Here is a 22,942-nt window from a genome sequence, read left to right on the forward strand (position 1 = left end):
CATACACAGGAAGAACATGCAAACTCCACACAGAGGTCCTCCTAGCCGTGTGGCCTTGCACGCTAACCAATCATCCACCGTGCAGTGTGTGTGTGTATAAAACTAAACGAATACAAAACCTACAAAAATGTTGCATAGGAGTTTTTAGTGCTGTGATTTTATTGTTTTTAATAGCTGAGCTTTTACTCAACATCCATGACAATTCTCAAGAAGTCATGATTTTACACTGTAAAATATTTATTAAAATCAATGCCATGCCTACCATGAAAACCTTATACTTTTAATTTTACTACGGCAGTACTTTTTGTTGACAAGGAAAATAAACACAATACAGAAGAAAAGAAAAAAAGGGGTCAACTCACAGAGCATTAAACACAGGCACATTGCTATTGGCATATTTGACGTGATGTATAGCAGTGCTGGCACGTGTGCACACAAACTAGAAATCATACAATTCAACTTCAAAAACGGCAAAGAGGAACAAAAAAAAAGATTATTGCACAAAGTTTCCCCTTGTAAACTGGAAGAACCGAGCCATTCACTGACTTTTCACCTTTACCGGACATTTAGAAGAAATATCTTTTTAACTGCAAAATGCCCTGCATTGCCTTTTAAAATGCATCCGTATGATTCAACACTAAAAAGGCACTAAAGGAAGGAAAAGGCCGCTGTGAACTGTTGGTTATTGCTCAGACTGCTGCTACTCATTTGAATTAAATATCAGTATCTCCACATCTTAACAGCTGGATTCCCTGCAGGTGTTGTCTCACCGCAGAAAGTCCCTCCTATGTGCACACCCTCCGCTTATCGTCAAAGAGTTTGCGCACGGTGTAGACCTGCAAAAGTCGACAAACATGTAAATGCCAACCATGCTACTCACAATCTCTACACAGTATCATGCGTGTGTTACCTGGGTGAAAGCCACGCCCAGCATCACCAGTACGCTGGCACACGACCAAAACGAGACCCTCCAGAGGTTGTCTTCCAGGAGGTTTCGATCCCGTGCCTCAAAGGCTCGCAGCACTGTCTGCATTTGCCGACCACGCTCCAGTCGTTTGTGCATAGAATCCATGTACTCCTGAGGAGTACAATTATTTACTATTAAACAAGCACATTAGGAGAGCTTTTAATCACAGATTAATCGATTAATTTTTGCATTACTTCACACTTTGGACTTTAAACAGCTCTAAACGCAGCATCCTTCTACCAATATATTCACTATCTCTCCTCTGGACATGTCCCAACCATCTCAGTCTGGCCTCTCTGACTTTATCTCCAAGGCCTCTAACATGTAATGTCCCTCTCATGTACTCCTTCCTGATCCTATCCATCCTGGTCACTCCCAATGAGAACCTCAGCATCTTCATCTCTGCTTCCTGTATTTTCCAGACACCCCTGCAACCTGCTTTATATTTAATGAAGACTTTTATTTTAATTATTTTTTTCCGTTACTTTTTAACAACATATTGGTAACAGTAATGGTAATGGTTTTATTTCATTTCTGTAGAAAATGAATGAATTAATGAATGAACATGCATCAGATTACAATTGAGTGCATCCCATAATCAGTTCACAGTTCCACATGTCCAAAAGGAGTAGGAAGAAGCAAAGCTTATTAAATCGTACTCCTCCATCTGGTACTTTTACAATCAGTAACTGTTATATTTGTTCACTTCCTGCTTTCCAAAATACAGTTAAAGGGTTTTTTTTTTTTTTTTTTTTTAATGCACCTCGTACTTCGGTACAAGGTGATATGAGCATCCAATGACATAATGTGTACCATAGTAAGTGTCAATATAGTGATATATATAGCACATCATGACTGGTTCAAGACTCTTCATCCTTGTATTTAGCAAACATCAACTGCTTGTATTGTTTCTTGAATTGGCTCATCGTTGTGCATTGTTTGAGGTCCTTACTCAATCCATTCCATAGTTTGATTCCACATACTGAAATGCTATGGCTTTTTAATGTAGTCCTAGCATAGAAGTGTTTCAAATTTAGTTCTTCCCTGAATATTACGTACCATGTTGTTGCAAACAAAGCACAGCAAAAGAGCATAAAAGAGCTAATTTGCAGGATTAGGTGGTACATGACTTAGAATTAAAGTAATTGAAACAGCACAACACTGTAGAGGTATTATTGTCGCTTTCATCACATCAGATCCTTAAACATGCTCAAGGATACTGTAGCGACCTAGCAGACGTTTATGCCAAAAATGATGATTTTGACATTCACGGCCATGTTGAGTGTACCTGTATGACCTGACCACAGTTGTATGCGAGTCGTCAACACATCTCACCCGCATGTCCTGCAACTTGTACTGCAGCATGTTTTCATCCGACTCCTCTAATCCGCCCAACTCTTCATCACCATCCACGTCTCCTCCTTGACCCTCCACATAGAGCTCGAAGAACACCAACTTCTCTGAGAAGTGGCTGAAGCTGTTGTCAAAGCAGACTTGATAGTCTCCCTCCATTGTGGTCTCCACCCTGAGTAAATAGAAGGAAACCAGAAGCAAAGGCAGGTGTTTGGAGAACATTCCAGTATGCAATTTGTGGTTGTACTAACATGTGAAGTCCATCGGAGCGCCGGGACTCTGCAATCAACAGCGTGCCTTCTGGAGAGATGATGGTGAAGTCCACATCCATGCCGGCACCTCCTATTACCTGGTATTAACACACACACACACACGATGAACAACAGTACTGCCATTGTGCTGTTAAGAGTATTGAGTATTATATGCATGTCTTCATGGTCATTTGCACAATTCAACATGTCCGAAAAGGAGTAAGAAGAAGCAAAGTATATTTAAACACCTACCCCTTTTAATTAATTCACACCCATTCTGCAATTAAAAATAGGTTCACTTACTGTATCTGGGAATTCAATGTTTTTTAAATACTCCATTTGATTCAGTAAAGTGTTTTTAATACAATAAGTTAACTTATTAAGAACTTAAGATAGTGGCGACGTCTAAATGCTGGGACCCTCCTGAGCACACAGTTACCTGATATTCCACCTCCATCCTACCATTCTGTATTGCCCTTTGAAAGAAACAATCCGATTTCCCGGCTTGCAACAGGAACGTGAACTCGCTGCTCTCCTCTCCGTCACTGTACACTTCCCCAAAACACCATCCCAAAACTGCGAGGACAAGCAGCCGAGTTACAGCCCTAAAATCCATTCCGAGAAAATAAAACGGAGTTACTGGCTACATTCAAGCATTCCTTGACATCCTTCTTCCGCAAGAGAACTTTCTCGAGTAGTGATTGGCTGAAACGCTATATGTCACGAGACATTGTTGACCAATCATAGGAGGGAGCGTTGCCATTGTCAACCAATCACACCAGAGGTGAGTTGCCCGGTAGTGAATGACCTAACATGGCTTCTTTGATCTTGTGTTGAACTACAACAACGGAATCAGTGAGATTGTGAACATAATTTACTTAATGAGTAAAAATTAGATACGTAATGCCGTTCTTAAAGTATTTAAGTAGAACACCCTTTAATGGTTTTCCTGTATAGGTAATTAATTGACACTCCTTATGACTGACTGCATTCCTAGGAGTGAGGTTTGTTGACATGCTAATAGGGTAGTACAATAGTCTTAACTTTCACGTAAATAATTATCCAGCTTTTGTTGACTTAGTTCCATGCTAAAACCCATGCATCATAATTAAAATGTTTTATGTAGGAAATACTGTATATTTATCAAAGACAACTGGAACCATTGTTATGTTGTCATGTTGCGTTTAATTTAGTCTTTAGAATACTGTATGCCGATGTGGCAGGAGAACAACTTTCCTTTTTTTATTCCGAGGAAATTCTTTGTTACCTCAAGAACTCCTTATAAACAAATCCATTTTGTGCTGTCTCAAAACCTCAGTCAGGCCCACCAATTTGGCAATGAGTCTGCCTTTTTCCCAAGGTCAGCTGGGATAGGCTCCAGCATACCCCCCGTGAGCCTACTGAGGACAAGCGGCATAGAAAATGAATGGATGGACCAAGAATTGAACATGTCCAAATTGTGATTAATGTTACATGTGTTACACGTTGGAATTCATGTTTCCATCCATGAAACTCCCCGGTACCAGCAGCACTCGTGCAGCCCCAGACCATGACGCTACCACTACCATGCTTGAGCGTAGCGTTGGCAGCTATTTGGACATGAACAACTGTGTGTTGAGTCATTTTCAGTGGAAAGTAAATCTGCAATACAATTTCTACACTGACTTCTCTAAAGTACTGCATATTCAAGTTTCACTTTTATAGTGTAGTCCTTTGAGAAGTTATACTGTAAACACATGACACGTGAAGTGGAAATTCCATGCTTGTAATTGTTACATCACTGAGTTATAGCGATGACAAAATCTTGGATAACGTGTGGCCTTTTCTTGAATGATGATTTTATTTAGCATATTGTGGGGAAAAAGTGTTATTATGGTGTCATGAATGCACATCAACTTTAAGAAATCTTAAGGTCTCAAGTAAAGTAAATACAACATAAAATATGCACATCTCACCTCTAAAATACCATCTTAAAATCTTAATTTAAATGTTATACTCTCTTAGAATAAATGAATCTGCCTAGACGTGTCTCGGGTTGGGTTTATTTTTGTTTTTGATACTGCAGATTCAAGAAGTTGGGCTTTGGCCGATGTTTTTTTTGGAAAATTGTATAAAAAAATTACACTTGACAACTGCAGAGGGAGCCCTGGAGCAACAAAACATGTGTTGCATTACCAGCATGTAAAATATATGTTTATGGAGGACAGCTTGAGATCATAATCATACCCATACCCTCTTTCTCTATTAATCACAGTAGCTATGACGGAAGAATATTTACTGTGTAGCAATTTAAAGTATTGACAGACACATTAGTATTACACTTCTCAAAGCACACCCCCTTGAAATAATACATATCTATTTGCATTATTATTTTATGTTCAAGGTACCAAGTTCTCCTTGACTAAAGTGCATCCAGTTTTATACATCCAGTTTAGTGTCATAGGGGGCTGGAGCCTATCCCAGCTTTGGAAAAACAGACTACACTCTGAGCTGCTTGACAGTCATATACAGGGCTGCAGTTTTTTTTTTTTTTAGAATTATGGCAAATGCATTTCTCCATCAAAATTCTCCATAAAATTGTTCTCATTTATAATAATAAGAAAATGTTTGTATACATGCCTACTGTATATATTTAGTACTTGTGTGTGTAGTGTCCAACACATATATGTTTGTCGCTCTCTCTGGTTGTTTCTTCCCTGTGTCATCTTCATTTCCTCCTTACACAAGCTCGCTAAAAAAAGCAATATTTGGTGACAGTTGGAAGGATACGCGCAGAAGCAGCACACTCAGCTTTACTACTAAGTGCATGACACCGAAAGAGTAGGCGTTTTCAGAGCTTGCATTTTTATTTTATTTCGGAGGATTTTCCCATTAATGCGGTAAATATTTTAAGGTACTTCTTTTTGTGGTAAATATTGCAAAACAGTGTTGCGTGAGGCATATTGAATTAGAAGAAGTTTAGAAGAAGCATCTGTAGCTAACAGTAAATCAAAGGTATTCTTTCTATGAATAACAAAACATGTATTGTTAACCGCAATGTGTTAGTTTTGTGTTGTCATATTTTTGCAATATATAGTATGTCGCAATCACAGTTTCCCAGAAGGGCGGTGCAATACCCACTTAGAGAAGCCGCTATTTATTTTGGAGGCCTTTCATATCAGTTTTTCTGTATTTTTGTCATATGATATCATTTTTTGTCTAGACTTGTTGCCTGCAAAGCTACTTATCTGCATTCCTTGCCTAAACAAGCCTTTTGACCTTTCCTTTCCATGGCAGGTGGAGCAGGCGTGTGAAGATGGCAGAGGCCAGCATGGCTAACCACCCTCAAGTATTTGTGGTGGACAGCCGAGCCACCTTCTTCTCCCCTCCCACTGTTAGAAAAACAAGAAGGACACCAGCAGGTTACAAGGTTCTTCTGCTGGTGCTGGGACTGGCCGTGTTGGGACTTGTTGTCGAGGGATGTTTTGTCTACAAACTTTACATGAAAACGGAGGTGAGGTAGACGTCTATTTATGTCTGTCTGATTTGGACAAAAGTGATTTGTGTTTTTGGCGTATTGCTTCATCGAGAATTTCCCTCTTTTTCCATACGTCATCATCTCCGAGCCCCCGCACTTGAACTGCTAGCTGACAGCTTCAACATCCCCTTTGTGGTTTTATTCCCTAAGTCAAATGTGTCAAGTGGACTATTTTTTTTTACAACAAACCACTCATTTTTTTTTACATTTTTTACATTACAAGTCTTTAAGCTCACAGCAATGACCGTATTACTGGTTTACAATGTAATTTATTAAGTATCAATACATAATAATAGAGAAATATTCCACTGTATTATTCATTCATTCATTCATTTTCTACCGCTTTTTCCTCACGAGGGTCGCGGGGGTGCTGGAGCCTATCCCAGCTGTCTTCAGGCGAGAGGCAGGGTACACCCTGGACTGGTCGCCAGCCAATCACAGGGCACATATAGACAAACAACCATTCACACTCACATTCATACCTATGGACAATTTGGAGTGGCCAATTAACCTAGCATGTTTTTGGAATGTGGGAGGAAACCGGAGTACCCGGAGAGAACCCATGCATGCACGGGGAGAACATGCAAACTCCACACAGAGATGGCCGAGGGCGGGGACCGAACCCTGGTCTCCTAGCTGTGAGGTCTGCGCACTAACCACCAGACCGCCGTGCCGCCCCCACTGTATTATATTTTTACAAATTATATCATCATATACAGTGATACTACATTTTCATCCATTTATCCATTTTCTATGCCGCTTATCCTCACGAGGGTCACAGGCATGCTGGAGCCTACCCCAGCTGTCTTCGGACGAAAGGCGGGGTACATCCTGGACTGGTCGCCAGCCAATCACAGGGCACATATAGACAAACAACCATTCACACTCACATTCATACCTATGGACAATTTGGAGTCGCTAATTAACCTAGCATGTTTTTGGAATGTGGGAGGAAACCGGAGTACCCGGAGAAAACCCACGCATGCACGGGGAGAACATGCAAACTCCACACAGAGATGGCCGAGGGTGGAATTGAACCCTGGTCTCCTAGCTGTGAGGTCTGCGCACTAACCACTCAACCGCCGTGCCGCCCCACTGTATTATATTTTTATAAAATTCTTATTTTATACATACATTATATCATCATATAAAGTGGTACTACGTTTTCGTACATCTATGAATTTTCTATGCCGCTTATCATCACGAGGGTCACGGGCATGCTGGAGCCTATCCCAGCTGTCTTCGGGCGAGAGGCGGGGTACACCCTGGACTGGTCGTCATCCAATCACAGGGCACATATAGACAAACAACCATTCACACTCACATTCATACCTATGGACAACGTAATGTCAAACTCAGGCCCGGGGGCCGAATCTGTCCCACGCTGCAATTTCATCCTGGCCCGAAGAAGAATTTGGAAAACAGCATTGGGTTGGCTCGCCTGACAGAGCTTATCAAACAAAGTGCTTAATTTCCTAATTAAGGAACTCCTCCGGTATAAACTACTCCTCTGGCATTTTAATTTTAAAAGTGGAAACAATATTGAGTTGCATGAATTGTTAATAAGGGTGCCAGATCCAGACTGAAAGGCAACAAAGTCAATTTAACTGTACGGTGAATAAGTGGTTAGTGCGCAGGCCACACAGCCAGGAAACCAGCTCGGCCATCTCTGTGTGGAGTTTGCATGTTCTCCCCGTGCATGCGTGGGTTTTCTCCGGGTACTCCGGTTTCCTCCCACATTCCAAAAACATGCTAGGTTAATTGGTGACTCCAAATTGTCCATAGGTATGAATGTGAGTGTGAATGGTTGTTTGTCTACTATATGTGCCCTGTGATTGGCTGGCGACCAGTCCAGGGTGTACCCCGCCTCTCGCCAAAAGACAGCTGGGATAGGCTCCAGCATACCCCTCGCAGCCCTGGAGAGGATAAGCATCATAGACAATGGATGGATGGATAATATTAATTACCATATAATTAGTATATCGAGAATTAATCAAGTAACTCACAGCTAGGAGACCCGAGTTCAATTCCACCCTCGGCCATCTCTGTGTGGAGTTTGCATGTTCTCCCCGTGCATGCGTGGGTTTTCCTCCGGGTACTCCGGTTTCCTCCCACATTCCAAAAACATGCTAGGTTAATTGGCGACTCCAAATTGTCCATAGGTATGAATGTGAGTGTGAATGGTTGTTTGTCTATATGTGCCCTGTGATTGGTTGGTGCACCAGTCCAGGGTGTACCCGGCCTTTCGCCCAAAGACAGCTGGGATAGGCTCCAGCATGCCTGTGACCCTAATGAGGATAAGCGGTACAAAAAAAACAGTTTAACCATTAAAACCAGTGGGTTCAAACCCGGGATAAAAGTTGTGTAGGCTGCTTACTTATTTCCTCAAAGTTAGTCTAGTCTAGTCTTTTTTGAGCCTGGATTATTGGGGCATGTGTGTGTGCACTGATGATGTATATGAATGTGCTTCGTTGACCAATCAAGTTTTAAGGTTTTTAATACTTTCAATATGCAGAAATATACAAGTGTTGAAAATTGCAACATAAAAAAAACAAGAAAGACAGAAATTTGGGTGTCGGGATGATGGTACATGTCCAGTTTGGCCCACAACATATAGTAGGCTTTGAGTTTTGGCTCCCTTGTGCCATTGAGTTTGGCACACAACAACACAACAACTGCTGCTTTTGAACTTGCAAGCTTGTCTTGCAGATACATTTAGTTTGACTTTCTCTTCCTCCCGCAGGAATTTTCCATTTGTGTGTCTGATCCTCTCTGTCAAAACTTGTCCTACTCTAAAAAAACTGCTGAGCAGGTTAGTGCCAGTTAATGTCCGCAATAAGTCACATGAGGCTGTCAAATTCCTTGAGGTTCACAGGCTTTTTTTTTCTGCAGTTTGGTGCCTTCAAGGGTCACGTGAGAGCTGATGGTATGAATATTATTTTTATTATTATAGATAGATATTTTAGATCTTCTTCTTCTTTCTCTTTGGCAAATGAATCTCCTCCATCCAACCCTGTCTTCTGCATCTGTCTCATGTCCTCCTTCACTACATCCATAAACCTCCTCTTTGGTCTTCCTCTACGCCTCCTACCTGGCAGCATCCTTCTACCAATATATTCACTATCTCTCCTCTGGACATGTCCCAACCATCTCAGTCTGGCCTCTGTGACTTTATCTCCAAGGCCTCTAACATGTAATGTCCCTCTGATGTACTCCTTCCTGATCCTATCCATCCTGGTCACTCCCAATGAGAACCTCAGCATCCTCATCTCTGCTACCTCCAGTTCCGCTTCCTGTCTTTTCCTCAGTGGCACTGTCTCTAGACCAGGGGTCTCAAACTCAATTTACCTGGGGGCCACTGGAGCGAGGGTCTGGGTGAGACTGGGCCGCATCAGGTTTTCCAAAAAACACACAAAAAAAAATGAATAAACTTTGCTTTGGTTCCGATTTTCTACAAGAAAAGCTCTGATAAAACATTTCACTGTTCTCAAATATCTTAATTTTTATTTTTCTACACAAAATAAGATGAAAAATAAATAAACAAATCAAGAATAAAGAAAATCAATCAATCAGTAATAAATAAATAAATATAATAATAATAATAAAACGGCAAATAATAAAAACTTAACAAACCACATATAGTTGGTGGGTAGACAAATTATTTTTTTCAGATTAAAATGAACAAAGCCTTATTAGAGCCCTGTAGACATGACAAAACACGACTATAGTCACATTTATACTCTTTTTATTTACAACATATTGCGCAACTGCAGGGTCTTGAGACACATGCTAACTCGCAAACTAGAGAGCTAGCGACCTAAACGGTAGCCCTTCAAGTTATTTCCTTTAAACTTAAAAAGCCAAAAACTTACCACTTCCACACGGATAGGGAGGATAACTATTAACAGTTATTTAACCTTTAACATGAACATTAATCAAACGTAATATTTTTTTCTGGGTACATGATACCATACAGCATCCATATCAAACTTGCGCGGGCCGCACTAACATTAAACTTTCATATCAAGGCGGGGGCCTCAAACTAGTGTCCTGCGTGCCACATTTGGCCCGCGGGCCGCGTGTTTGAGACCCCTGCTCTAAACCAAACAACATGGCTGGTTTCACCACAGCTTTGTAGACCTTTCCTTTCATTTTAGCTGAAACTCTTCTATCACAGATGAAACTCTTTTTTTCAAAACAATTAATCGAAAAGTTATCTCCCCTTTGAAATCAGGTTCCAATGAGGTCGACGCAGTCCAGCCTCTGCTGGGACAGAAGCCGTTTGCCCATCTAATGTGTAAGAATAACAAATTAAAAGTCGATTTTATTTGAAGGTCTCGGTTGAAGCTGTTTTAATGTTCATATCAGGTAGCAACAATCCTATCGGGGAGGACAACGTGGTTCAATGGGTTGACAAAGATGGAGATGCCGTCACCAACCAGATGAGTTACAGCAATGGCCGCCTGTTAGTGAAGAAAGAAGGTTATTACTACCTGTACTCCAAAGTGCAAGTAAATGCCGCAGAGGCATGTTCCCTCATCCAGCACAAAGTGATGAAAGACACGGAGGCATACGATCACCCGATAGAACTTATGAAATCAAAAAGGTTAGTGAAGCCTTTCTCCTTTTGTCTGTTTTCTATACGCAACCAATTTATGCTGTTTTTGCCTCTTGGACTTTCCATCCAGGTTCCGCTGCAGGACCCCAAGACCTTCAAGTGTGAATTCATCAGGTGGGGAGGACCTATTGGACAGTTTCCTAGCAGGGATATTCCACCTGCGTTTAGGAGATAAAATTTTTGTCACTCTGGATAAAATACAAAAGTTGCGTCCTGGACCAAGTGAAAACTTTATGGGTGCCTTTATGATATCGCCATAGAAACACAATCCTCATCTTATCTGATGACAACGCAGCAAATGATTGTATTCTCATAAAAAACAGTATCTGACATTCAGATTATGGACAATTATTTGTTGTATAAATAAAATGAATCATTACATACTTTATGTGCATCAAACATTGTGTAACTAATAAAACCAAAAACTAATGAAGCGCCTGTGAATATTCCAAGGTTATTGTATTCTCAGGACATTGAAATGATCACAATTGGACTGTTCAGGCTGTTTGCAGGTGGTTTCCACACACTTTTGCCAAACCACGGGTGAAGGCCACATAACACACTTGCACATTGATGTGTATAGTAACACAAGCGCCTGCAAAGCAATGCTGCATGTGTGTGAAGAGCAGGAAGTGGTGGGGGAGAAAAAAAAAATCACAAAAAGACGATGAAGAATGAAGATGCTGAGGCTGCTGTTAGCTGACTCAGCTTTTTTTTTTTTTTTTTTTTTGCAATGCTTAAATGACATTTGCAAAACCATATGGCGAATGAGGAAAATAAAACACAAATTACTTGAAACCACAGTTAAAATGTGATTGAAAGTTTTTACAAAAGTATGCCATATATACCATGTTGGAATTATATACATTTTATGAGTACCACCATTATTGGGGACTCAAAAGTATATTTAGCATTTGTCTGACTCATACAGAAAGTATTGTGAAAGACAACATAATTAAAATACTAGAGAAAGTGATAATATGTATTCATGTATCTGTGCTGAGCAGACTGAAACCGAAACCAGAAAAATGCAACAAAATGTGAAGCATACAAGCATATTCATTAATCAAATTGCATGTTGATTACTATAAATGTGTACATGTTGGTAGGTGTGCATTAAAATAAAAGCTTCTTGTAGTGTAATGGTACACTTTTATGCTTTTCATGGCAGAAAGTATGGGCAGAATTGCATCAGAAAGGGCAACCAGGGTTGAAACCTGTATAATTTATATCCATCCAAAACCAGCACACACACACACGGATGCCTAAAGGGGGGATTGAAACCTTCAATCTCCTGTCTGTGAGGCAGAAATGCTAACCACTAGACCACCATGCCACCAAGAAAAAAAAAAGGCTTGAATTCCTCTCTAAAACCTTATAAATTAAAGCTGCAGTACATCTTTATTATTTCATTTCAAATCCAATAATAATAAAACAAATATAAAATTCCAAAAGTAGCATAAGCAAGAATCTAAATGTCGACAATGTGGAGCATTTGGAGACCAAGTTGAGATACACTTCAGAAATAATTGGGTTATTTCCTGTTCTAAGCCCCAAATCACCTCACGCACATCTCCCGTGCACACCTTGCTACCAGGCAAGAAGACATTGTACGAGTATAACATGATGTTATTTACAATGAAGAAATTAATTTTATGCAGTACTTGCCCACTTGCTTGAACAATAAACCAAAATAAAACTTATAACTTAAAAAAAAAAGCTTATCCTAATACACTCAACTGGTTACAACAACCTACTCATCTAATGAGATCCATTGTAGTGACAGAAAATAATAATGCTCACTTTTGATTGACACTGTCAAAGAGGTATTAATGTAAAAATATATTTATATATATATTTTATATTTATATATTATATTTTATATATTTAAATATATTTATTTATTATTGCCATTGCAGTGGCAAATTAAAATAAAAAAAATAAAATTATCATCAAATGATACAGTGTCTAAAGAGCTGGTAATAATAATAATAATAATAATAATAATAATAATAATAATACATTTCATTTATATCAGGCTTCTGCTTTGCTCGCAATATAGCTCAATTACAATATCAGCATATCTACATGTATTTGCTGCTATTCTGCTTGTTTGCCCAACATTTTGTTTCCTAAACCGCACTTTAAAATAAATAAACAGGAAGTGATGCGCTGTCATTTCCCGCTACAAGGAACTTTCCCCTTCGCGACAAACGTTTTTTTTTTTTTTTTTTTCAAACATTCCACTTTCAAATTTGTCGCAATCACTTTCACAGACGTCATTTTCTCCGATTCAATCACACACACACACACACACATACAAAAACTGGGTTTATTATTAATGTGTTTATTTCCATGTTAATATGGATACAATCATCACTGTGTAATTTGTCCATTGGACTTACATTCTAAAAAAAATTGCATGCTTTCAATTCCACACCTTGCAGTACAGTGGATGAGTTTGGTTGATGTTGATTCATTCATTACGTCATTGTAAAAGTCAGCGACTTCCACTCTCTAGCAGACTGCAACTGCAGGGCGTTGATAAGGAAATATTAATCATCAACTCTGTGTTTTGCTTTTTACTGTTTTCCACTGGAGTAGTTTTGCAGGGATCCAAGTGCAGTGTGTCGGCTTATTTTGTAAACTATACAATAAAATATATTACAGTAAACCTCGGATATATCGGACTCGGATATATCGGAAATTCGCTCACAATGGACAGATAAAAAAGAAACGATTTTTCTGTAATGCATTTCCAATAAAACTTCATTGCATATATCGGATTTTTAATAACGGATTTCGCCTATTTCGGACAAAATCTCCAGTCCCGTTCCAATGCATTTCCATTAAATTTCCCTGGCATATATCGGATGGCCGCATCGTTATGCTAATCTTGTTGATGTCACTGGCTATTGTCTTTCTCCTGGCTCCAGATTTAGGACAAATATAAAAGTGAGTGACGTCAATAATACTAGCACAGCAGTGAATGAGATCTTAACCTCACTATTGGAAATAACGTAGGCCTGACGGGCGTAACAGGGCCTAGCTTAATTAACAATTTGTTATGCTCAGAGTCCAATAAAGTTAAATTCTCATTACCTTACGTCTCTTTTCATTGCCCAGTCCAGGTACATTGGAAACATAGTCAAGGAAGTGCCTTTTTATAACGGATAAAATCCGATTTACGCATATACCGGATATAAATCCGATATATGCGTAAAACGGACATTTTCCGGTATACGCATATAACGGATTTCGCTTATATCGGACAAAACCAGTGGGAACAATTGAATCCGATATATCCGAGGTTTACTGTAGTTATTTACTGTACACTCTATGTCGGCATCACAACAGACAGCTTCTCCTTTCTTTGCTTGTTTTTCTCCGTCGCTGTAACCTTATCTTGACTGCGAAGTCAGTGAATCGAGATGAGAACTTGTATTAATGTATCCATTTATAAAATGAAAACAAAAAAAACACAAAGTCACATTCAACTCAAATTAAACTTGAAGCATATTGCACATCAACACTAATGTAGTGTTATCGACATGGAATGAGACTATACATATACGTATATGACATACATAAATAGTCCCATGTTGTTCAATAAATATGCACATTATTACAAAAAAGACACTCAGTGTCTAGTTTGGAATAATTTAGCGTGATCCTGATTGCATCTTCTCTTCTTTCAGGTAACCTCCACAAAGCACCAAGTCTTTGATCCGATGCTCTTGCTGAGTTCTGAAACATTAGTCCACAAGGAACATGCCCAAGTTGGAACCACTGAGCTCCAGCTTCCAGTTCTGCAGTCCGTTCTTCGGCACACTCATGTGAGTGAGCAACCGGGTGTCGCTATCCATCCAACTCACTGTCCAGCATCTTTTACTCTCAGGCATCGACCCTTCCGGAAGCTCCACTTGGCAGCTCAGCTTGTCGCCCACCTGAACGCTGAGGCGGCCCGCGCTGCAGTGGCGCCCAAAGGCGCAAGTACAGGTCAGGTTGAGGTCCAGGTACAGAAAGTAAGTCCCTTCACGTTGAGGCCTTAGGGAATGTTGACTGGAGTCAAAGTGGAAGTTGCTTCCGACAGACATCCCGGTACCGTAATGGACTGGAGCCCATTGCATGGTGGAGTTCACCAACTTGCCTGAAGAAGGAGACAAACGCAAGTTTGGAACATGTCTCTTGTTGGACTCGCAGAGATGCACCTCCATTGACAATTACTTTTTTTTTTTTTTTTTAGTTATACAGTAAACCTCGGATATATCGGACTCGGATATAGCGGAAATTCGCTCACAACGGACAGATAAAAAAGAACCGATTTTTCTGTAATGCATTTCCAATAAAAATTCATTGCATATATCGGATTTTTTATAACGGATTTCGCCTATTTCGGACAAAATCTCCAGTCCCGTTCCAATGCATTTCCATTAAATTTCCCTCGCATATATCGGATGGCCGCATCGTGGCGCTCCGATTCGCCGAATCGTGACAGGCCGCTATACGACGTCATTTGCAGCGTTTGCAGCGTTGCCTGCGCGTCCAGGTACATTGGAAACATAGTCAAGGAAGTGCCTTTTTATAACGGATAAAATCCGATTTACGCATATACCGGATATATAAAACTAACACCCCTATAGTCAGAGTAAATATCTTAAGGCATTTAAGACATAAATAATCATGCTTGTGTGTGTTGCTTGGAGTGGGTTACATATAGTATCAACAGTAGATACATAAATGTCTGTTGTGGGCTGCACGGTGTATGAGTGGTTAGCGCGCAGGCCACACAGCTAGGATGCCCCTTGCGTATCTCTGTGTGGAGTGCTAATGTTAGCTGCAGGATTGTTAGGTGCATTGGCGTTGATCAAGGTAGCATGGTAGCTGCTTGTCTTGTTAAATTAGCTGCAAACACGTACGTAGGCCACGCAGCTAAGAGACCCAGGTTCGAGTCCCCGCTTAGGGATGTCTGTGTGGAGTTTGCATGTTCTCCCTGTGTTTTTTCTCCGGGTACTCCGGTTTCCTCCCACATTCCAAAAACATGCTAGGTTAATTGGCGACTCCAAATTGTCCATAGGTATGAATGTGAGTGTGAATGGTTGTTTGTCTATATGTGCCCTGTGATTGGCTGGCGACCAGTCCAGGGTATACCCCGCCTCTCGCCCATCTACCGCTTATCCTCACAAGGGTTGTGGGGGGTGCTGGAGCCTATCCCAGCTGTCTTTGGGCGAGAGGCGGGGTACACCCTGGACTGGACGCCAGCCAATCACAGGGCACATATAGACAAACAACCATTCACACTCACATTCATACCTATGGACAATTTGGAGTCGCCAATTAACCTAGCATGTTTTTGGTTGGAATGTGGGAGGAAACCGGAGTACCCGGGCGGTAGAAAATAAATGAATTAATTTTAATTAATTTTAATTAATTTTAATTAATTTTAATTAATTTTAATTAATTTTAATTAATTTTAATTAATTTTAATTAATTTTAATTAATTTTAATTAATCCAAGTGGTCCTAGTGCATAGTTTTAAATTCCACACAAAAATAGACTTACTTGAGACGGCCTCCAAGAAAGCAAAGTTCTGCATCTGTCAATCAAAAAAAAAACATACTTTTAATAAGTCAGATATGTGCAAAAGAGAACCAGTTGTTGACTTAATTAAAAACAATCCAAAGTCCAATACGTACCTTATATGCTGGGTTCTGTGCGTGTCCCGTGGATCCAAATTGAAATTGCTGTGTAGATGAGTTCATTTTGGAGCGCTGCTCCATCAGCACCGTGACACAAACTGTCAACAAAGCAGCAAAGGCCGCATACAGGACCAGGATGGACACCATCATGCACGCATCCACACACTGTCTACGGCCACGGTATTTCTTCTCCGGACATTCCATGTCCATGTCTTTAGCTCGATGTCCCAATAATGCGCACATGGGGACAACTGAGGAACAAGTCCACCTTGACGGAAAAACGGCTCTCGGCACCACACAGTCCAGTCCAGTCCGGGTCAAATGCTTGAGGAGAATGCTACCGAGCCGGGTCTTTTTATACTCTTTTATAGCGGCTCTCCTGCTTCACCCTGAAAAGGAAAAAACACGGAAGTCATGGGTTTCCCGTGTCGCCTCTTCTCTCACGCCGCCTCCCACGAGGCATCTTCCGGGGGCGTGAAAACTTTCCGAGACTCCTGTTGCGCAAAGTTCTGTAAGCTCGTGCCAAAAAAAGAGCAAACAAGAAGACAAAATGGTGTCACAAGAAGACAAAATGGTGTCACAAGAAGACAAAATGGTGTCATATACACAGCTTAGTTTAATTTAGTTTATAAAAGGCTTAATTTAGAAAAACTGTGGGTGTATTGGACATTGTTTGAGTTTCATCATCAAGCAGACAAAAGGTTTCGCTTCTCACGGCAGCCAATCAGATGAAGAATTGCTGTGACGTCAGGAATTTCCCTCCAAGAGGTGTATGACTGAGTGGGAGAGCGGATATGAGACACTTTCGTTTTCCAAACTTTTAGTTTTTGGGGCTGGGTGGAGAGAAATTAATTTTCATGTTGCAATTGCAGTGTTTATTATTAAAAAAAAAAGGCATGCTCGACATTAAAGGGACAGTGCATGACGTGCCAGTGTTAGATTGATGGTTCCGTGTGTGTACTTGGTATCGAGTCCATACCAAAATTAGCAGTATCGCCGAACCATACACTCCACTGTTGACGTAAATTATAAAAAAGCCCAAATTAATATGACAATCATGATCATACTACTTGTGATATGGATGTCATCATCCTCACTGGTTTGATGACTTTCCCCCAAAAGGGAAGTTTTCTTATTTCACCAAGTGACACTTAAATATTCATTCATTCATTTTCTACCGCTTTTTCCTTAAGAGGGTCACGGGGTGTGCTGGAGCCTATCCCAGTGGTCTCCGGGCGGGAGAGAGGCGGGGTACACCCTGGACTGGTGGCCAGCCAATCACAGGGCACATATAGGCAAACAACCATTCACACTCACATTCATACCTATGGATAATTTTGGAGTTGCCAATTAGCCTAGCATTAGCCTAGCATTAGCCTAGCATGCTTTTGGAGAGTGGGAGGAGACCGTAGTACCCTCGTACGGGGAAAATGTGCAAACTCCACACAGATGCCTGAGGGTGTAGTCGAACTCGGGTCTCCTAGCTGTGAGGCCAACCACCCGTCTACTGTGTAGCCACTTCAATGACCATTCATTCATTCATTCATTCATTTTCTACCGCTTTTTCCTCACGAGGGGGTCCTGGAGCCTATCCCAGCGGTCTCCGGGCGGAAGAGAGGCGGGGTACACCCTGGACTGGTGGCCAGCCAATCACAGGGCACATATAGACAAACAACCATTCACACTCACATTCATACCTATGGACAATTTGGAGTCGCCAATTAACCTAGCATGTTTTTGGAATGTGGGAGGAAACCGGAGTAAAACCCACGCATGCACGGGGAGAACATGCAAACTCCACACAGACATGGCCGAGGGTGGAATTGAACCCTGGTCTCCTAGCTGTGAGGTCTGCGCGCTAACCACTCGACCACCATGCAGCCCTCAAACTTGAATTCCCAAAGGAAAATGTACTTTCTTACCAATATAATATAGATTCTTAATAATAATCAATAGAGGGCGGCACGGCGGTCCAGTGGTTCGCGCGCCGAACTCACAGCTAGGAGACCAGGGTTCAATTCCACCCTCGGCCATCTCTGTGTGGAGTTTGCATGTTCTCCCCGTGCATGCGTGGGTTTTCTCCGGGTACTCCGGTTTCCTCCCACATTCCAAAAACATGCTAGGTTAATTGTCCATAGGTATGAATGTGAGTGTGAATGGTTGTTTGTCTATATGTGCCCTGTGATTGGCTGGCGACCAGTCCAGGGTGTACCACGCCTCTCGCCCAAAGACAGCTGGGATAGGCTCCAGCACGTGAGGAAAAGCGATAGAAAATGAATGAATGTATCAATAGATTCATCACAGTCGCGGCTTTTCAAAAATGTATTCATCCATACATGATCACTGTTTTGTGGTTGACTATGGCCTATTATTAGTCAAAAAATGTTGAAATACAAATTATATGACACACACACACACAGCAATGGACAGGCGGAGAGAAAATAACGCCCAGCAAGAGAGGTCCGGTTTGTTTGGTTTTGTGATGCAACTTTTTTGAACGTACGGTATTTTGTTTTTACTGAAGTGACCTCAGCAACCAACAGGAACGAAGTTCCTCCTCGCCAAAATCCGACCAAAACTCTTGACTTTTCGGTCTGTAAAGGGTTGCACTGAAAAAGTGGAAGTGATGTCTTCTCACATGATGATCTAATCGGTAATTCAAAAATCGTGACAAATGACAAGCGAGAAAAGACCAGAGGCATGACGGGGAAATGTGGGGGTTGTTTGCGTGGGGCCGGGGCACTCGATGAGAGATGTGGAGTCAGAATAGTTGAATGCAGAATTACCAGTATGACATCCAATTAGGAAGAGTCATGTGCTACTGCCAAAAACCCATGGTCTGCGTTCCCTATTGAAACTAACCACACACATATGCATGCATGCCAACACACACACACATACACATTTTTACATACATACACATATTTTTATCTTTTTTTTTACTCCAGTATGCATATCGTGTTTGGGTTTTTATTATTTGTTTTCACTTTCACTCTTCCAAACGTCACAGTTCAGCGTCACTCTTGTGGTATCTACTGGATTTTACAAGTTGATTTTACTGCCACCTAGCGGAGAAACTACGTAAAAACTACAAAGGTGTCTAGTGTAAACACGGTCAAATACATTGGAACCAATACAAGTCAACCAATATGAATATGTCCGATTATATATACTTATATACTGCTTTGTGTCCATCTTTTGGAATGTTTTTAAAGCAATTAAAAGTTTGTTTCAACGTCAAATTTCAACTGTACTTAAATAAGTGTATTCTACATTGTAAATGTGCTCAATTTATATACAGGATAAAATAGAGTAGCTGTTATAGTTTCAAAAATAAAATTCTTAATTCCAGAATTTTAATGTGGCGCTTTGACGGTGTTGATGGCTTGGTGGCAAATTGGAAGTACTGTGGCAAAAATACAAAAATGCAAATACTTGACCCAAGACAGCATTTGTTTTTTTTAATATTTTATACATTTGAAAAAGCTTTTATTTACCCACTATTCTAAATCCAATCCTATAAAATGAATTCATATCCAAAATGCTAGAAATGTAACTAAATTTTTTAAATTTTTGATAGCTTTTTAAGCGGAGTGAAACTATTTTGTCATCTGTCTGACCGCACTTTGTGATCACAAAACCACAATATTATGCTAATAAAGAGCAATGCAACAAAATCAAGGTATTACTGGATAATAATACTGCCTCCAGGGCTGCTCTTATAGAGGATAATGAAGCAAAAGATAAAATTATTAAATTATCAAATAATGCTAGTTGATCAGAATGCATAAATGAACGATGTGATCTTGACGGGGCTCGTATGCCAGGGCAGTCTGGAACAAGAGAAGGAGCTACAAGTCGTTAAGTTCTACATTTAAAGGAGGTGGACGTACTTGTACTTGTACTATACGTGTATCCCACGGTACGTCAGAAACGACACCACACCCATCATCATTATTAAGTAGAACAGGAAATTCAAAACCACACGACTCAAACGGGGACGGAAGACGAAACAAACAAACGTCTACATGAAGAAGTATCTGACAAAAAAAGCAATGCTGACATTGCCAAGAAATCCAGCCATTTTCTATGCCGCTTATCCTCACTATAGGATCCCAGGTATGCTGGAGCCTATCCCAGCTGACTTCAGGCATACAGACAACTACAAGTTAGAGTTGCCAATTAGCCTAACATACATGTTTTTGGAACGTGGAACGAAACCAGAGTACCCGGAGAAAACCCATGCATGGTTAGAACCCACACAGAGAACCCGGGTCTTCCTAATCTCCTGACTGTGCGGCCTACATGCTAACCCAGGAATGTGCAAACTGCGTCCGCGGGCCACATCAGGCCCGCCATGTGTCTTAAATCCAGCCCATCGGGCATTTCTAAACACCCATATAATAACCGCAAAGCATGCTGGGTAGCTCTTTGTTGCAGCTGAGCTACCCAGCATGCCTTGAGGGCATTTGGAAATAAATGTTATAATAAAAGTTATGTGTTATGTTTAGCGCTTAGCTTTTGATTTGTGTGACGCCTTAACTTGTTTTTGTTTTGTTGCTCCGTGAGCAAGTACGTCATTCTGATTGATGGCGCCTATATATAGACGGCCCCTCCGCAAAATTTCTGAGCCCATTGTGGCCCACATGTCAAGAAAGTTTACCCACCCCTGTGCTAACCCCCTCGGCCACCGTGCGGCCCTGCAAAATTTCAATCTCCTGTGGGGCCTGCAGTTTCTGTAAAGATGTTGTGACTGTGACTCTGTGCTCCAATCCACACTGTGCTATCTTTTGCTGTGTCATGCTTCTGTGCTGAAGGTTGCGCGGCAGCTTCTTAAGTCAGTGCTCATGTGGTTAGGGTTGGGCTTATAACGGATGCCATTGGAGGATGATGCAACAAGGATTCCACCCCAATGAAAGGTGATGCAACCCTGATTCCACGTCAAAGGTGTTTACAACTGAGTTCTGCCACAAAGAAATACAAGGTAGGGGAGGAGGGAAAGGAGGAATCGAGGGTGAAGCCTAACCAAGAATGAGTCCTGTACGCTTCATATGTTAAAATTAGCAGATGGGATGTCAGCAGATGCGGAATTGGATGTTGCCAGTCTTCTTTTCTTGCTAAGGGGCATTTCTGAAATGATTTCTGAATCACCCTGAGAGCTAGAAGAAGCTTCTTTCAAACACCAAGAGTCATCACTCTCTGTCTCTACTCCTTCCTCATGAAGGCTCCAGAAACCGAAAGGTTGGCGGTTCAATCCTTGCTTCCTTTCAATGTTGTTGTGTCCCTGGACTAGACATTTCACCCACTCCAGTGCTGCTCACATTTGTGTATAATAATAATAATAATAATAATAATAATAATAATAATAATAATAATAATAATAATAATAATAATAATAATAATAATAATAATAATAATAATAATAATAATAATAATAATAATAACAATAACAATAACAATAACAATAATAATAATAATAATAATAATAATAATAATAATAATAATAATAATAATAATAATACATTTTATTTGTATAGCGTTTTTCAGAGTCCTCAAAGACGCTTTGCAGTAGAAGAAAAAATAGAGTTGAGTAAAAGCAGAGTAAACGATGCATTAAAATACAATATCCAAACATTCATTCAGAGCTAAAACAAGGCTAAACGCGGGGCGGGGCGCAGCAGTCAGGTATAAAAAGATTTAAAGAGGTGGGTTTTTTCTTTTTTTTTTTTTTTTTTACCATTTTTTCAGACTTTTATTTTTGTAAAAAAAAAAGAGTTGTAAATTTCCTGAAAAAGTCATACATATAAAATGTATTATTATGTTCTTAAGATGAAAAAATGCTGTCCGGGTTAATTGTTAGTATATAATTATATGGATATGAATGAATGTTTGATGTTTGATGGTCGGAGAGACCGTAGGTGCAAATTGACAGCCATGTTTCCGTCAAGACTATCCCTGGACAGCTGTGACTACAGATATAGTTAACCACCACCAGTATATGTGACTAAGGAGCGAATGATACAAAATATTACGGCTTTATTCTTGGAAATTTACAACTTTATACTAATAAATGCATTTTTTTCTCATAAATGTATGACTTTTTCAGGAAATTAACAACTTTTTTTTTTTTTTTTACAAAAATAAAAGCCTGAAATTGTCTATATGTGCCCTGTGATTGGCTGGCGACCAGTCCGGGGTGTACCCCGCCTCTCGCCCGAAGACAGCTGGGATAGGCTCCAGCACCCCCCGCAAGGAGGAAAAAGCGGTAGAAAATGAATGAATGAATGAATTGTATGGATATGAATGAATGTTTGGTGATGGTCGGAGAGACCGTAGGTGCAAATTGACAGCCATGTTTCTGTCAAGACTATCCCTGGACAGCTGTGACTACAGATATAGTTTACCACCACCAGTATATGTGACTGAGGAGCGAATGATACAAAATTTTACAGCTTTATTCTTGGAAATTTACAACTTTATACTAATAAATGGATGCATTTTTTTCTCATAAATGTATGACTTTTTCAGGAAATTAAC

General features: G+C 40.4%; 3 protein-coding genes across 6 annotated transcripts; 1 reads left to right on the forward strand and 2 right to left on the reverse strand.

Moving 5' to 3' along the window:
• Positions 1 to 264: 264 nt before the first annotated feature.
• Positions 265 to 3,268, reverse strand: tmed1b (transmembrane p24 trafficking protein 1b). The gene is made up of 5 exons (XM_058084192.1): positions 3,011 to 3,268; positions 2,572 to 2,669; positions 2,303 to 2,492; positions 911 to 1,078; positions 265 to 836 (listed from the first exon to the last, which is right to left on the reverse strand). Exons 1-5 carry the CDS (start codon positions 3,185 to 3,187, stop codon positions 786 to 788), a joined length of 684 nt encoding a protein of 227 aa, XP_057940175.1. The 5' UTR covers positions 3,188 to 3,268; the 3' UTR covers positions 265 to 785.
• A 26-nt stretch (positions 3,269 to 3,294) lies between these two features.
• On the forward strand, positions 3,295 to 11,120 carry LOC131136857 (tumor necrosis factor ligand superfamily member 14-like). Of its 4 annotated transcripts, none has more exons than XM_058084172.1 (7): positions 3,295 to 3,355; positions 5,848 to 6,064; positions 8,832 to 8,900; positions 8,981 to 9,014; positions 10,323 to 10,385; positions 10,457 to 10,694; positions 10,777 to 11,120. In XM_058084172.1, the coding sequence occupies exons 2-7, from the start codon at positions 5,867 to 5,869 to the stop codon at positions 10,964 to 10,966; spliced, it is 792 nt and encodes a 263-aa protein (XP_057940155.1). In that variant the 5' UTR covers positions 3,295 to 3,355; positions 5,848 to 5,866; the 3' UTR covers positions 10,967 to 11,120. The 4 variants fall into 4 exon arrangements, with proteins under 4 accessions (XP_057940155.1, XP_057940145.1, XP_057940164.1 ...); XM_058084162.1 differs by lacking the exon at positions 3,295 to 3,355 and adding an exon at positions 3,379 to 3,426; XM_058084181.1 differs by lacking the exon at positions 3,295 to 3,355 and adding an exon at positions 3,439 to 3,575.
• Positions 11,121 to 13,088: 1,968 nt separating this feature from the next.
• On the reverse strand, positions 13,089 to 17,038 carry LOC131136882 (uncharacterized). The gene is made up of 3 exons (XM_058084205.1): positions 16,403 to 17,038; positions 16,269 to 16,302; positions 13,089 to 14,856 (listed from the first exon to the last, which is right to left on the reverse strand). The coding sequence occupies exons 1-3, from the start codon at positions 16,646 to 16,648 to the stop codon at positions 14,462 to 14,464; spliced, it is 675 nt and encodes a 224-aa protein (XP_057940188.1). The 5' UTR covers positions 16,649 to 17,038; the 3' UTR covers positions 13,089 to 14,461.
• Positions 17,039 to 22,942: the final 5,904 nt, after the last annotated feature.

The sequence above is a fragment of the Doryrhamphus excisus genome, chromosome 1, assembly GCF_030265055.1.
Source record: "Doryrhamphus excisus isolate RoL2022-K1 chromosome 1, RoL_Dexc_1.0, whole genome shotgun sequence".
NCBI classification, from domain to species: Eukaryota; Metazoa; Chordata; class Actinopteri; order Syngnathiformes; family Syngnathidae; genus Doryrhamphus; species Doryrhamphus excisus.